Source organism: Triturus cristatus, chromosome 8, assembly GCF_964204655.1.
Source record: "Triturus cristatus chromosome 8, aTriCri1.1, whole genome shotgun sequence".
Classification (NCBI taxonomy): domain Eukaryota; kingdom Metazoa; phylum Chordata; class Amphibia; order Caudata; family Salamandridae; genus Triturus; species Triturus cristatus.
In genome coordinates, this window is record NC_140591.1 from 472,666,213 (window position 1) to 472,680,183 (window position 13,971).

Consider the following 13,971-nt stretch of genomic DNA (forward strand, 5'->3'; position numbering starts at 1 on the left):
AAGGAAAAGGCCTCCTTGTGGTGGCAAAGGCCCCTATGACTGATGTCAATGCCACATGACATCAATGGCCATGTGAAAAGGTAAGATGCACTTATTGGACTTCCATGAGGTACCAGAGGGGAGACACGAGGGACTGAAGTAGGAGCAAAGATCCTCCATGGTTCGTATACCTGCAATGGACCTCAAAGTGGTCTGGGCACCAAACAGATTGAGAGTTTTACTCTTCAAACATACAAGCTTTTACATTTTACCGTCTCTATTCTTATAGCCACAGCCAAATAACATGTATATGTTTGATACTAGGAACTCTGACAACCATATCTTTGGTATTGGGGAAAAGATGCATGTAATTATAAAGATGACGTAAGGGGACGGGGTTGCAATCAGGAGGGCACAGTGACTACAGAGTCAATGTTACTCCGCTTTAGACCTAGGAAGTAGACTGACATTACAAACTGTAGGGGTAAGCAAAGTTGGCCCCTCAGGACCAATCCACTGTTAGGCACCAAATCAGAGTAAAAATGAGAATAATGCTTACCTGTTGGTTGCTTCAACGACCTACTGGAACTCCATCAAAAGATGGATGCCAAAGATGTTCATCGACAGAAGAGGCAATTTTGCAGAAGTGCTAAGAAAACGATGTTGTGTAATATAGAAAGCTAGCAGGCATATTGGAGAGTGGTAAGAGGACCTGAGTGCAGGAGGCTCATAAGTACATCAGATTTTTATCTACTGTCTAAATGATTCAAAGGTGTAGCCAGATGATTACCCCCCCCCCCCCACAACACACACACACTGAACTAAACCTCTAATGGCACCAAACAAGTAAAGCAAATGAGACCAACCCTCCCTTAGAACTACCTTGTCTCTTCCATCCAAGCATCTACCTATTAATCCTTTCACTCTTCCATCCACGCGCTGATAACCAGTATTTCGCTTTCACATTTTGTCATCTAATTTTCATCCATCATTCAATCTATTTCTAGTCCACTTATTCACCAACTTTGCCATCCATCCAGCCATACACTCTGCCATCCATCGGTCTGTCCATCTAGCCACCCATCTGTTCTTTCATCCGTTCACCCACTCTGCAATACATTCTTCCATCTATCTATCCATTCATCCATCCACTCTGCTATCCTTCCATCCCTCTATCCATTCAAACTCTGTCGTTCCACTCTTCCTTCCATCCATCCATCCATATATACATACATGCATGCATGCACACTGCTATCCATCGATCCATCAACCCACTCTCCAATCCATCCCCTCTGCCATCCAATCACCCATCCACTTTGCCATCCATCCACCTTACCATCCATTCATACATCCATCTACTGTGCTATATGGGCATCCACTCAGCCATCCATCTTTTTGTCTTTCCACTCTGCTATCCTTCCATCCATCAATCTTGACATACATCTATCCACTCTGCTATCAATCAACTCATCCGCCCACTGATGGATTTGTCCATCCATCCCATCACTCTTCTTTTCACTCACTCATGCACACCTTTACTATGCCATCCTTTCACCTGCCCATCCATATATCCATCCATCCATCCATCACTTTACTATGCCATCCTTTCACCTGTCATTCATCTCTCTATTCACCCACTCATCGGTCCATCTATCCATCTTTCTACTCAACTATCTTTGTACCTGTCCATCTGCTATCCATTCACTCATGCTTTTCATCTACTCGTCCATCCATCCATCTACCCACTCATACATCCACTCCTTCATCCACCCACTCAACTATCCATTCTTTGACACTTCCATTCAATATTAATTTCATTGTTCCCTCTTCTTTTGATCCATATTTTGTTCTTCCTTGCTCCTGCTTGCTCTCCTACTACTGCTGTATTCCTTGAAAGCGGTAGGTATCAGGTTTGGTCTGCGTAGTTGAAGACTGAAAAAGCCCATAAAGAACCCAACCCACGCTGTAGTTGCCAAAGCATGGGGTTCACAACGTCCTTGAAATGAATAGTTCTTAAAAAGTAGATTTAGGGTCCATAAAAATATGTCTAAATTACAAGTTCTAGAAAACAGTTTTTTCCGACAACTTTTGGGTTTTCCTAGTAGTTAATCCTGCTCAGATTCGATTTGGGGCTACGGTCCATTGCAAAGGGAGCGGGTATAAAGCCCATTCTTTATTGGCCACAGATTTGGCCCCCGCCTGCATTATCATCTTCTTGAGCCAGTCTTAAAATAGTATTAGGCATTTTGAGTAGCAAAGTATCCCATGGTTCAGATATGTGAAAGATACTCTAATTATGATCGGGTATGGTGATTTGTGGGAGGCTTCAGAGTCCTCATTGGCTATTAACAAAAATCTGATTAAACAAAGCTACTCCCAGTTTAAACTGGTTTTAAATTGGGTCAAATATTGGCAGCTTCCTCCCAAGGTATTGTGACGTATTATTTTTTACAAACTGAGGTTGCCTACAATTTTGAAAACTTTTGAGATGAAATTGAGCCCCCGTTGGCCCGTAAACTATATTTGCACTTTAGATATGGAACATTACCAATTACGTCTTTTACAGGCAAATTGGCCCACAACTCTGATTCATCAGAGTGTTCTTGCCCTAATTGTGGGGCAGAAAGGGAAACGGTAGAGCACGTGCTGTTTTTTTGTCTAACTTATCGTTATAGCAGGAAAAAATTGCTTATTTCATTTTGTCAGCACCTGGGTGTTACAGAACATAAAAATGTCCTCTGCATATTGAAGTCTGATGTAAGCCAACACAGAGTTTTTGCTGCATCTAGTTTTTTATTAGAAGTGTGGAAGATAAGGCAAGGGGCTTGCCCTCAATAGGTCACCGTCAGCCCATTTGCACACCATATGATTTAATATACCGTGGTTGCACTGACAAATTGCCTGGTTAAGTATATTCTATTTTTATGCCCTTTTAATAACTACTTTGATATACTATAAGCTTTTATCCATTTTTAGATATCTGCAGTAAGTTAACTATCAAGATTCAGTTTCATGTGCAAGACTGCTTATCGGGCCCTTAAATAGTTTTGTACTGCATTTGTCTACTGGTGGGGTTTCGTCTAAGTATATTTTATATTGTATTTAGATTTATATGTATGACATGACTGTATATATTTTATTAGTGGTATTTTAGTTATTTTTTTGTGTGGTCATGTTATAGTATAAACTTAAAAGGATCATGTATTTGTTCTAAATTGTACTTTTAGGCCCAAAACGACTGAAAAAAAGTATCTTGATTGATTGAATTAAATATACACAATCACATATAGATTAAAGTATTATCAGGAAATCTACAACAAATTCACAATTGAAAATGCTCAATATAACCTAGTATCCAGAAATTGAATAATACAAAGTATCCTTCATGTACGTCTCTGCTGACCATGAATATACCAAGATATAGTAAGTGTAAACATTTTAAGTTTTACCTTTTCTGCATTGCTATATAGAGATTTTACAGTAGTAAATAATGGTGGACAGCCTTTACTGAAATTTATCCTCAGGAACTTATCCATCAGTTCTCTAAACCGTTCACCTAAAAACAAAAGCACAATTATAGTCCAAATAGAAGCTTCATTCATAAAAACAAGTACTTTGGAACATTTAATATGAAAATAAAATGTATTTGCCATTGTTAAATTACCGTCACATTAATGAATACGATATGGGAGCGGGAATACACATTTAGACCTGAACAGAAGCATTATTCAGCACCCAGGTTTAAAACCCAGCGTTGTTCTGCCAGTCACCTGCAATGGGCTGAGGCATTGTCTTCCTCCTATTTCAGACTGATAGACTGTAGCAGAATGAAGTGGTGATGAGGCACAAAGCAAGGCAGTGCAAGCACTGCTTTAAACCGCAAGCCATTCTGCCTGGCAATCCAACAGGGAAATCTGGTAGAACACTTAGCCGACAGACAACATTGAGCCACCTTCACAAGCTTTTTCTCCTAAGCCATGAGAAATTTCTAGGGTTCCATTCTCACATCACTCTGTAACCATGGCAGATATCCCAGGAGTTCCCAGAGGCTAGAAACCAGTTTAATCAAGGGCATTATTTTTTAAGGGAAGCACAAATAGCCTCCAGCAAAAGGAGGATTCTCATATTTCTTCTTTTGTTGAGGGAGGTTTATGTCCCGCCTTGGGAAGAATATCGTAAGGACTACTGTGATGGTCAAGTTGCCTGGACAAGATACAAGCATGCATCTATAGACATGGCAGGGATATGGAAGGCCACTGGTGGTGGCACAAGGTGGGATCTACCAACTCTGTCTCAGTACTGGCTGCCTGGAGCGGATGACGGTCTTTGACGGAAAGAGGCTACAGCCTACTGACAAAGATCTACAAAGTAGACTTGAAGCCATTTGACACCCAGTACAGAAAACACAGATATTACTGTCTTGAGTCCTTCGTTACAGGTGCTCTTGGACAGCTAACGAACCTAAATGTAGGCATTCTGAATCTGAACCCTTTCATTTTAACACCTCAGTTACAAAGAAACCTGCAGCTTGTGTGTTAACTGCACATCCAGTACACATCCTGAATTTTGGGCAAATATGCAGTAATTTGAATTGAAGAACTTCTGAGGAACCAGCAAAAAAAGGTTGTAATTACCAAATCAAAAAAGGAAGCATTTGTGCCGGCAAGCGAAGGCGCAAGGCTCAGGAATTGTTCCATCTAGAAGTACAGATTTCAGACATTGAGGAACATAGCCGCGGTGAAGGGGGTGAGATGGCGAGGCGTCAACTCTGTCTGACCCAAGAAAAATATCAACAAGTGCTCTTGGATGATGCCAATTCATATACATTAGTGGATAGATAAAACTGATAAAAGATGTGGAAGGCGTTCCGTGCGGTTGCTCCGGTCCCAGCCATTCATGATGGGCGGTGGGTGTGCCGTTGTTGTGCCCCAGAGAAGTGGCCCAGAGCTACGCAGACTATTATAGGGATCTGTACGCCCAGCTGATCAAAATACTTTATTGATGCCATACCCCCCTAAATCTATATCTGCGTCTGCCAGCAGGCAAAGGGATGAGCCGCTAACGGAAGAGGAATCGACTGAGCTCTTGCTGAGCTGCGACCTGGAAAGGCCCCATAAACTAATGGCTTTCCTGGCTAATTCCTTTAGGCCTTTAAGCCGCAGTTGGGGATGCACCTACTTGGAAGGATCCATGCGGCACTCGAGGAGAAAAGACTTCCATAGGACTGGTAATACACACCAATATTGTTTTTGTTTCCCAAGTCAGGGTGCCTGCCTGAATCCCACTCTTCATACCGCCACATATCTCTCCTCAATATCGAGGTTAAACGTCTCGCTAAGGCCCTAGCTAATAGAATGATGACATATGACCGACCTGGTTCACCCAGCTCAAGTTGGTTTCATGCCACATCTTGCCATTCATCATAACATACAACGTGCTCACAGTACTATGGCTTAGGTGGATCAATTAAGTTGTCCTGGGGCGTTATTGGCGAACATCGATAAAGCCTTTGACCCTGGGAATGTCTATTTAAGCTTCTCCGGCGACTTGAATTTGGGCCAAGCATCCTTTTATACATAAGACTGCTATTCACTGATAGGATTGCTTTTGTGTGTGTGGCTGGCACAGTCTGCCATGTTCCCTGTTCGTCTGGGCGCCAGACAGGGTTGTCCATTGTCCCCTTTGTTTTCCTTGGCAATGGAGCTCCTGACTGCCTGGGTCCAGATAAACACTCAAGTGAGAGGATTTCAATGGTCTGCAGGGCTGTTGGATAGAAATGCACTACATGCCAATGACGTGTTCTTCATGACCGCCCCTGCGGAGTCGGGCCTCATATTCTGCAAATTATGCAGGTCTTTTGTGAGACTTCTGATCTGTACAATAATATTGGTAAGTCTGTGCTGCTGCCACTGGGTGGTACCCAGGTGTCGTGGGTTAGGCGTTGGGGTTGACCTTGGCAGTTGGAGGGTTTAAATACCTTGGGATATTTCTTTCACAAGTTCCTGCTGTCTCCTGGGAGCATAATATGACCCGATTGATGCTGCAAGTTCGAGAGGAGCTTAAATTGTGGCCTCCATTGCCTTTGTCCTCATTCGGTATATCAGTCATCTTCAAGATGGTCTCTCTACCCCATCTTCTATACCAATTTCAGAACTACCCATATACCATGTACCCCATGTGGTTTTGACAGATCAACGCACTTTTTGGTCGGTTCTTATTGGGTAGGTGGTACATTCTGCATATCCCTCTGAACTCGCTTTCAATCCACCTTCTGTGGTGGCATCGCCACTGCTTATGTTCAATCATACTATGCGGTCTCTCATCTTCAGAATCTGAACGACTGGAGGTATTGTCCACAGAAGAACCCGGCCTATGCCCCAGAGAGATGTGCCATGGGCGATACTTCTCTACTGCATTTGCTTTATAGTCGGACAGCCCTTCCTCACATCTGCACGGGTGGCGGTGCAGATGTGAAGGCAGTCCCTCCGCAAAATGGGTTGGTGAGGGCACCTGACACGAGAGAGACCACTGTGACGAGGTACCCTCCTTCCGCATGTGGTTGGGCCGCAGGGATTTCAGGGATGGGATCGCATTGGCATCTCCACAATGGGTGAAGTCACCATATTCAGGTCATTTCAGGGGCTGCAGTCTGAATTCATGAATCACCGTACTCAGTTTTTTAATATCTACAGTTGCATCATGCTATTTCCCCATACCTGCGCGGTCTCTCAGACCATACGGAGTTCAGTCTGCTAGAGGGCAAGCTCCTGATAGGGAAATTAGGCAGCGCAAAACGTACAAAATGTATCAATCCCTGGATACCAATGGTTCTACGCCGCTGCCCACCCTCCGAGTGACATGGCAAGCCGATATTGAAGACACAGATGATGATGATGATGATTGGACAGAGGCTCTGGAAGTCCCCCATGGGGCAGCAATTTCTTCCTGCCTCAGATTGATACAATTGAAATATCTACTTAGAGCATAGTATATGAGGAGTCGCCTGAGGCGCATGGGCCTCATTGTCTCCCCCAAGTGTCTACGTTGTGAGGTCGAGGAAGGGACGTTTTTACATACTGTGTCGGGCTGTGGCGTGTTGACACTTTTCTGGACGCAGGTGACGTCCTGTTTGAGCGATGTTTTGGCATGGAATATTCCTCGTCCTAAAGCGGTCTCTCCTACATAGCACAGATGGAATTGAAGGGAACCGCAATAAATGGCACTTACTATTTATTGGGCTGACGCTAGTGAAAAGCGATCTAGCCAGTCAGAGGAAGGCCAGTGAGCCGCAGTCTCTTGGGGCTTGTAAGCATGGGAAGGACTTCAGTATGGGGTTCGAGGTAGTAATGTTCCAGGTGAGGGGATGCCCCCCAAATCATCAGAAGATACTATGGCCAGGACATGCAGGGTACACAGAGGGGGTCTGGGTGCAAAATTGTATAAGATAATAGATGCAGGGGGTGTGAGGCGAGAGTGCGGAGCGGCTTATGTTTGGGTTTTCCTTGGTTCTGGGGTTCCATCCTGCAGAGTCCTACGTATGTATATGGCCCGCGAGTGTCATTATCTTGCTGCAAAAACTTCATGATTTTGAGGAGGAAAAAAAAAAAAAGGAAGCATTCAGGATTTTAGCCCTTCAAAATACATTTTCTTTTTATGGCTTTACATGCCATTTGAAATAGTATGTTTGTGAGCAGGGCTCCAAAGGCCATGTAAAATAGCCCGGAGTATAGGAAAATGTTACTTACCTTATAAGTATCTACTTGTGGCATGAAGTGCTGTAAATACACATGCTCCTGCTATCTAGTGTTGGGCTCGGAAGTGTACAACTTTTTTTTTTCTTCAAAGAAGTCTTTCGAGTCACGAGGTATACTCCTCCTATGACTGGTAATGCGCATGGGTATTGGCTCCACTGCTGGATCCTTTTCCTGCCCATCGGGTGAGGATGGAGATGAAACACAGAAGTGACAGAAGATGGTCTTGCAAGTGAAGGTTGAAAGAAAAGTAAAGCATCTGAAATGGAAGGCCTCGGGGGTGGTGGGTGGGAACATGTGAATCTACAGCACTACATACCACAAATAGATTACAGGTTAAGTAACATTTTCCTTTTGTGACATGTGTAGCTGTAGATACACATGCCCTGCATAGACAGTAAACCAGTTCTGCCCTACGGGGTGGTAAGCCAGAGGACGTTATAGAGGACTGAACTGACATACTAGTAATCCATGCATTAGTTTTTGGTAAAACTGTGTGGAGTGGACCAGGTAGCTGCCTTACAAAGGTCAGCTATTGGGAAATTACCTAAAAAGGCCATGGATACCGCTTTCTTTTTTTTTTTTGTGAAAAATGTTATTGTGCAGAAAAAAGGTTGGGCCTACAACCGCCAGGGCCGGCCGCTAGTAGTTAAAGTGGTCAAGCAGTTCAAAAACAATGACTGGCCCATAGGGGCTCCGCTACATTACAGAAGATCAGACTGCACATAAGGGAAGTCAGGATACACACTTTTAACATACATAACAACAAAAATAAAGAAAAACAAAAAGCAAGGCGAAACGACATGAAATGGGCGTCGAACCACAGCCGGGGGACTCCACACCCGACCACCCGAGGGCGGTCAATAAAAGGAGGCCTGAGAGGGAGGGGGGGGGGCCACGGGAGAACCAAATCTGTACTCAGATATACGAGATAAGCAAGGAACCCTCAAGGATCAGGGGGACGAGGCAACCCCAGACGTATCCACCAGGGGGGGAGCACAGATAGACCCGCGATACACGTTCCACTGCCCCCAAATTCTACCCCATGCCCCCGGTTTATCACGAGCCACATACACAGTTTTCTCCCTGAACATGCACCAGTTCATGTTCTCCTTCCATACGGACACGGTGGGAGGCCGTTGGGAACCCCAAAGCTGCGCTATATCTCTCTTTGCGATCATGTTCCCCAAGGCCGCCCACCGAGCCTGAGCCGCATTATAGTCATTGGGCTCCCATACATTCAGAACACAGCGACGCACCTCCGGCAGCAGAGCGACCCCAGTAACTCGTCTCATAACATCATGCACCTGGCGCCAATATTCCGCCACCTCGCGGCACTCCCATAGGATGTGGAGAAAAGTGGCACTGAGCCCGCAGCCACGCTTACAGAGCCCGTCGTCAGAAAACCCCATCGAGACCAAGCGGGGGCCCGTCACATAAACACGATGGAGAATCTTAAGCTGGACCAGACGGAGACGGGCCGGGATGGCCACCTCCTTAGGGGATGACAGTGCAGTCTGCCAGTCCTCGTCGTCCAACTCCACCCCATCTCCCGTCCATGCCTCCCAAAGACGCACCAAGAGGTCAGCCCGATTATTTATCAGTTTTTTGTAAATCAGAGAAATAGTACTGTCGGGGACGTGACCGTCGAGTATGCGGTCCTCGAGAGGCGAAGAGGCAGGGACCGTGGTCCCCTCCCCAAAGACCGAGAGCAGGGCATGCCGAACCTGTGCATAACGGAAGAACTCTCTTTCACTAAGCTCGTGCTCGCTCTGGAGCGCCGCGAAGGATTTAACCGCTCCTTTAACCCATAAGTCCCCCACTCTGCTGATGCCGATCGTGTCCCAGTGTTCGAAGCCTTTCGTTGTCCACAGGCTTCCCAAGCGTTCTGAGGCGAATAAAGGAGTAGCACACGTTAAACGCTCACTCCAGCCCATCGCTACGTTCGCCGCCTTCCACACACGTACCGCAATCCTAGTAGGGCCCGTGAGGGTCCTACCAGCGGATCGAGAGTAGAGCGCTCTATTATAGTTACCGCCGGGAAGCAGGAATTTATCCATCTCATATGCCGGGTTCAAACCAGGAGCATACGTAGTATGGTTAATGGCAGACAGCTGGGAGGCCCAATAGATGCCGCTTTCTTGTATGTAGAATGTTGCCTAGTGGGAGCAGGGAGCTGTATTTTGGCCTTGGCACAGTAGGTCTGAATGCATTTGACTAGCCAGCGATTTATCACTGCTTTTGAAATAGCACTGCCTTTGTGTAGTTTAGTGTAGGCTACAAATTACTGTTGCGTTTTACAAAATGGTTTGGCTCTGTCAATTTAGCATTGAGGGCCCTTTTGACATCTAATGTCCGAAGGGCTCTCCCCTACTAAGTCTGGGTGTGGGAAGAACATTAGGAGTTCAACTTTTTGGTTCAGGTGAAAAGTGTAGACCACCTTGGGCAGCTACTTTGGGTTAGTTCTAAGTACTACTTTGTCAATGTAGACCTTAAAAAAAGGCCTTGACTTCCACTCACATGCCTGAGAGAAGTGATTGTGACTAGAAACGCTATCGTCCATGAGCAAACCTGGAGAGGGCACATATGAAGGTGCTCAAAAGGGGGACCCATTAGCCTAGTGGGGACTACACTGAGGTTTGAGGATGGGCTGGAGGCAACCTGGGTTGCAGGAAAGACCTCTTATGTACCAATGGTGGAATTATGGGAGGAGGACTCAGAGGTGTAGTTTCCACTCATGGACTTGTTGCCGCATCCTACTAGGCAAGTCTAGAAAGTTATATGCTGTTGTATGCTCCTGGAAGGTACTCATCCAGCAGATGCATCTTGTGGTGGATTGCCCAACGCCAAATGTTCTACGCCATCGCTGAGAGATGCCCCCTTATATCCAAAGGTAGAACAAGGCAGTAATCAGGCCTTGAGAAATCTACGTGCCCACTCGCTATGGCAATTCAGATTTTATCACAGCGAGGTACATTAAGGGCTACTCACCCGCTCTTGCGAGCTAACAAAGAACAGATGTTCTGTTCACTAAGAAAGTGGAGGAGCAATAAAGACGCCCTTTATTCTTGATTTATCTTGTCACATTTTGTCTGTGTTCAGAGACAGAGGTCAGAAGTCAGTTTATGTCATCTTACAATTGCTTTTCTTTCTCTGACTGCAGAGTTCCAGGATTTTGTAAAGTGAACTGTCTGACATGCTGTACAAAGAGTGTGAAATCAAAGGCTGTTGGATGTAAGTTTTTTTTTCTTACACACAACGTGTAAATAGCTAATAAATTACCTGTACAAACATTTAAAAATCTATTTTAGTAGTTATGAAAGCCAATTATTTTGTAATTGTGTGATGAATAAAGTATTTTAATAGGATGAAAACAAATTAAAAGACTTAACTTGGTGATGTGCCAATGATAAATCTGCTTATACACTATATATTTTCATCATTAAAACTGCATGTTACTGGGAAAGTTTTAGGTCATTTCAATGGGAAATTTACTGTCTGTAAAGGACAGCATGCTACCACATCATGATTTAGTAATCGAATTATTAATAGTGAGTTTTTAAACATGAACTGATGGCAATGCTATTAGTGAATCAACAGACAAGTCTGGGATCTTAAGTACCCTAAATGTAGATTAGATTCAAACGTTTAGTCTATTTACTCAAACGAATGAGGTTTTTTGCATATTTGAAAGAGCTCTCAAATGTGACAATGAAGATAAAGGCGGCTTTGTAAAATAAAATATTTGCCTAGGATCACACAATTTGAGACCAGTTTACAGGTCAAGGTCAATTACAGTTAGGTCAAGTGGATATTCAAGTTAGTAGACCTGCAGGTCTAGTAACTTTTTTATGATTTATCGAGGCCTGGTGATGTTGTCTGTTTTGACTGTTTAGTAATAGATGTTGCAGAAAAAATATTTGAGAGCCAGCTGGACTGCCCTTACTTAGAGAACTGATGTGGAAGGTCTGTTGAAGGGGTGTCCACATGCCTTGAATGGTCATATCTTTGAAAAGCAAATCCCACCCATCTTGCGAGTTCCAGGCAGTAGCCCTTTCTACAATGGACTGAAGCCACTGGTCCGAGGTGATGTTTTCCATTGTGTGATGAACTGCTGCAAGTGTCCTCCAACAGGTGTAATGTGGTCAGGAGTAAGGGTGTCATTGCTTGGCTAGAGTGGCTCCCTTTGCCGCACCACCTCTGTACCCGCCCTTGTGGTTATTTCCCCTATAGGCACCTCTGCAATAACCCCGGGGGGTTTGCTCCTACTGCTACTACTACTGGTATGAGGTGGAAACCTCTAGGGAGATCGCTTTGGTGCTATCACAAACTGTAAGCGACAAAAGAAGCCACAGGGAGATGGGGACTGAAGAGAGCCATTGCCTTGGTCGTGTCCATATCTTTTTTGATTTTCTACAGCATCTAATCAACCTGAGGCCCAAAGAGGTCCTCCCCATCATAGGGTAAGGTGCTCCCCATCAAAGGGCAATTTGAACAGATGCTGCTGGACTTCTGGCTTGAAGAAAACAAAGCGGTACAAAAGGGGGTGGTGATGGACGGAGCATCAGAACCAATCAAACACTCACACCCAGTCAACAGATCTGGGTTTGATCCATCACCGTTCTTTAGCCCACTCTGCCACCCCAGTTCAGACATGGCCATATGCAAATTAGTCTGACCCTGTGCCTCATGGGAATAGTCCAGCCCGAACTGCCAAGCCATGCCTTCCCTGGACCGGAAAACAAGCTTCCTAGGACCGGTTTCTGGCATTTCAGCCGTCTTCAGCCAGGCTTGCTTGAATCCAGTGGCAAAGTGAGCAAGGGACTCAACGTCTGAGCATACCCTGCCAACTTATGGCGAACAAAGCGGTACAAAAGGGGGTGGTGATGGACAGAGCATCAGAACCAATCAAACACTCACACCCAGTCGGCAGTTCGCCATAAGTTGGCAGGGTATGCTCAGACGTGAGTCCCTTGCTCACTTTGCCACTGGATTCAAGCAAGCCTGGCTAAAGACGGCTGAAATGCCAGCAACTGGTCCTAGGAAGCTCGTTTCCGGTCCAGGGAAGACATGGCTTGGCAGTTCGGGCTGGACTGTTCCCATGAGGCACAGGGTCAGACTGATTTGCATATGGCGATGTCTGAACTGGGGTGGCAGAGTGGGCTAAAGAACGGCGATGGATCAAACCCACATCTGTTGACTGGGTGTGAGTGTTTGTACCGCTTTGAAGAAAACAAAAACAGTGTGCTAGGCTTATTGGCGGGTGAGAAAGTTAGAGTTAATACCCCTGGTGGCTGTGTCAGCCACATCCAAAGCACACCTAATGGTCGTATTGGACATGGTTTGATCCTCCGCAACGAGCTCTTGAGACCCTTGCCTTTACTGATCCAGGAGGTGTTGTATTAGGTCTCCCATCTCGTCCCATTGTGCTCGGTCATAGCTAGAGAGTAGGCTGACCAAGTTGCCAAAGAGTCAATGGGTGAGAGATTGAGTGGCCACCCGTTTGACCCCTGCATCGATCTTCTTACTTTCTTTGTCAGAGGTGGGGGCGTCCCTTGTACCCTGTATTTTTCATGTTTACGGGAAGTATGCACGACTTGAGAATCGGGTGGGAGCTGTCATCTGTTGTAAGGCAGGTCTGAAGGCGAGGCCTTATACATTTTGTCAAACCTGAGTGTAATTATTTGAGCTCTAACTGGGTCTTTAAAGACATCCGGAGTGGATTTTAACATACCCTTAAGCATGGGTAGGTATTGGGTTGAGCACTGAATGCGTGAGAGCGTTTCCACTAAGACATCATGTAGTGGGGGTGGTGTCACGGGGCGGGAGTTCTCAGGGAAAGAAGGGGTCAAACAAAAGACTGGTGGGAAGCCTCGGATGTCATCACACCTCTTCTTTTTCCAAGACAGGATGAATGGAGTGACCCGAGCCCCGTAGCTACCACCGAAAGAAGCTCGTGTCTCTTTAACTGGGACCCAGTCATCGAGGACTCCACCCCCTGGACGGACGTCACACACCTCGGGCCAACAAGAAGAAGGGGTGTATCATCACCGGCGGAGAGGAGCGAGGAGAGGTGGAGAGTGGAGAGTGGAGTACGGAGGACTGCGGAGGAAACATCGAGCCAAGCGAAGGACCGGAGGAATACGGAGGGAGTATCGACCCGAGGGGAAGACTGGAGGCGCACGGAGGGCACACCACACCAAGGAGAAGCGAAGGAGAGTTGAGAAACAGCGGGAAAGCC

The 13,971-nt window shown here is 45.7% G+C and overlaps 1 protein-coding gene across 1 annotated transcript in view; it reads right to left on the bottom strand.

The window, feature by feature from the left end:
- NAA16 (N-alpha-acetyltransferase 16, NatA auxiliary subunit) overlaps positions 1–13,971 on the bottom strand; it is a 597,575-nt gene that overhangs the window by 300,282 nt on the left and 283,322 nt on the right. Inside the window, exon 9 of the mRNA XM_085621946.1 lies at positions 3,429–3,535. Within this exon, the coding sequence (XP_085478072.1) occupies positions 3,429–3,535 (107 nt within the window). The remainder of the gene's footprint in view (positions 1–3,428; positions 3,536–13,971) is intronic.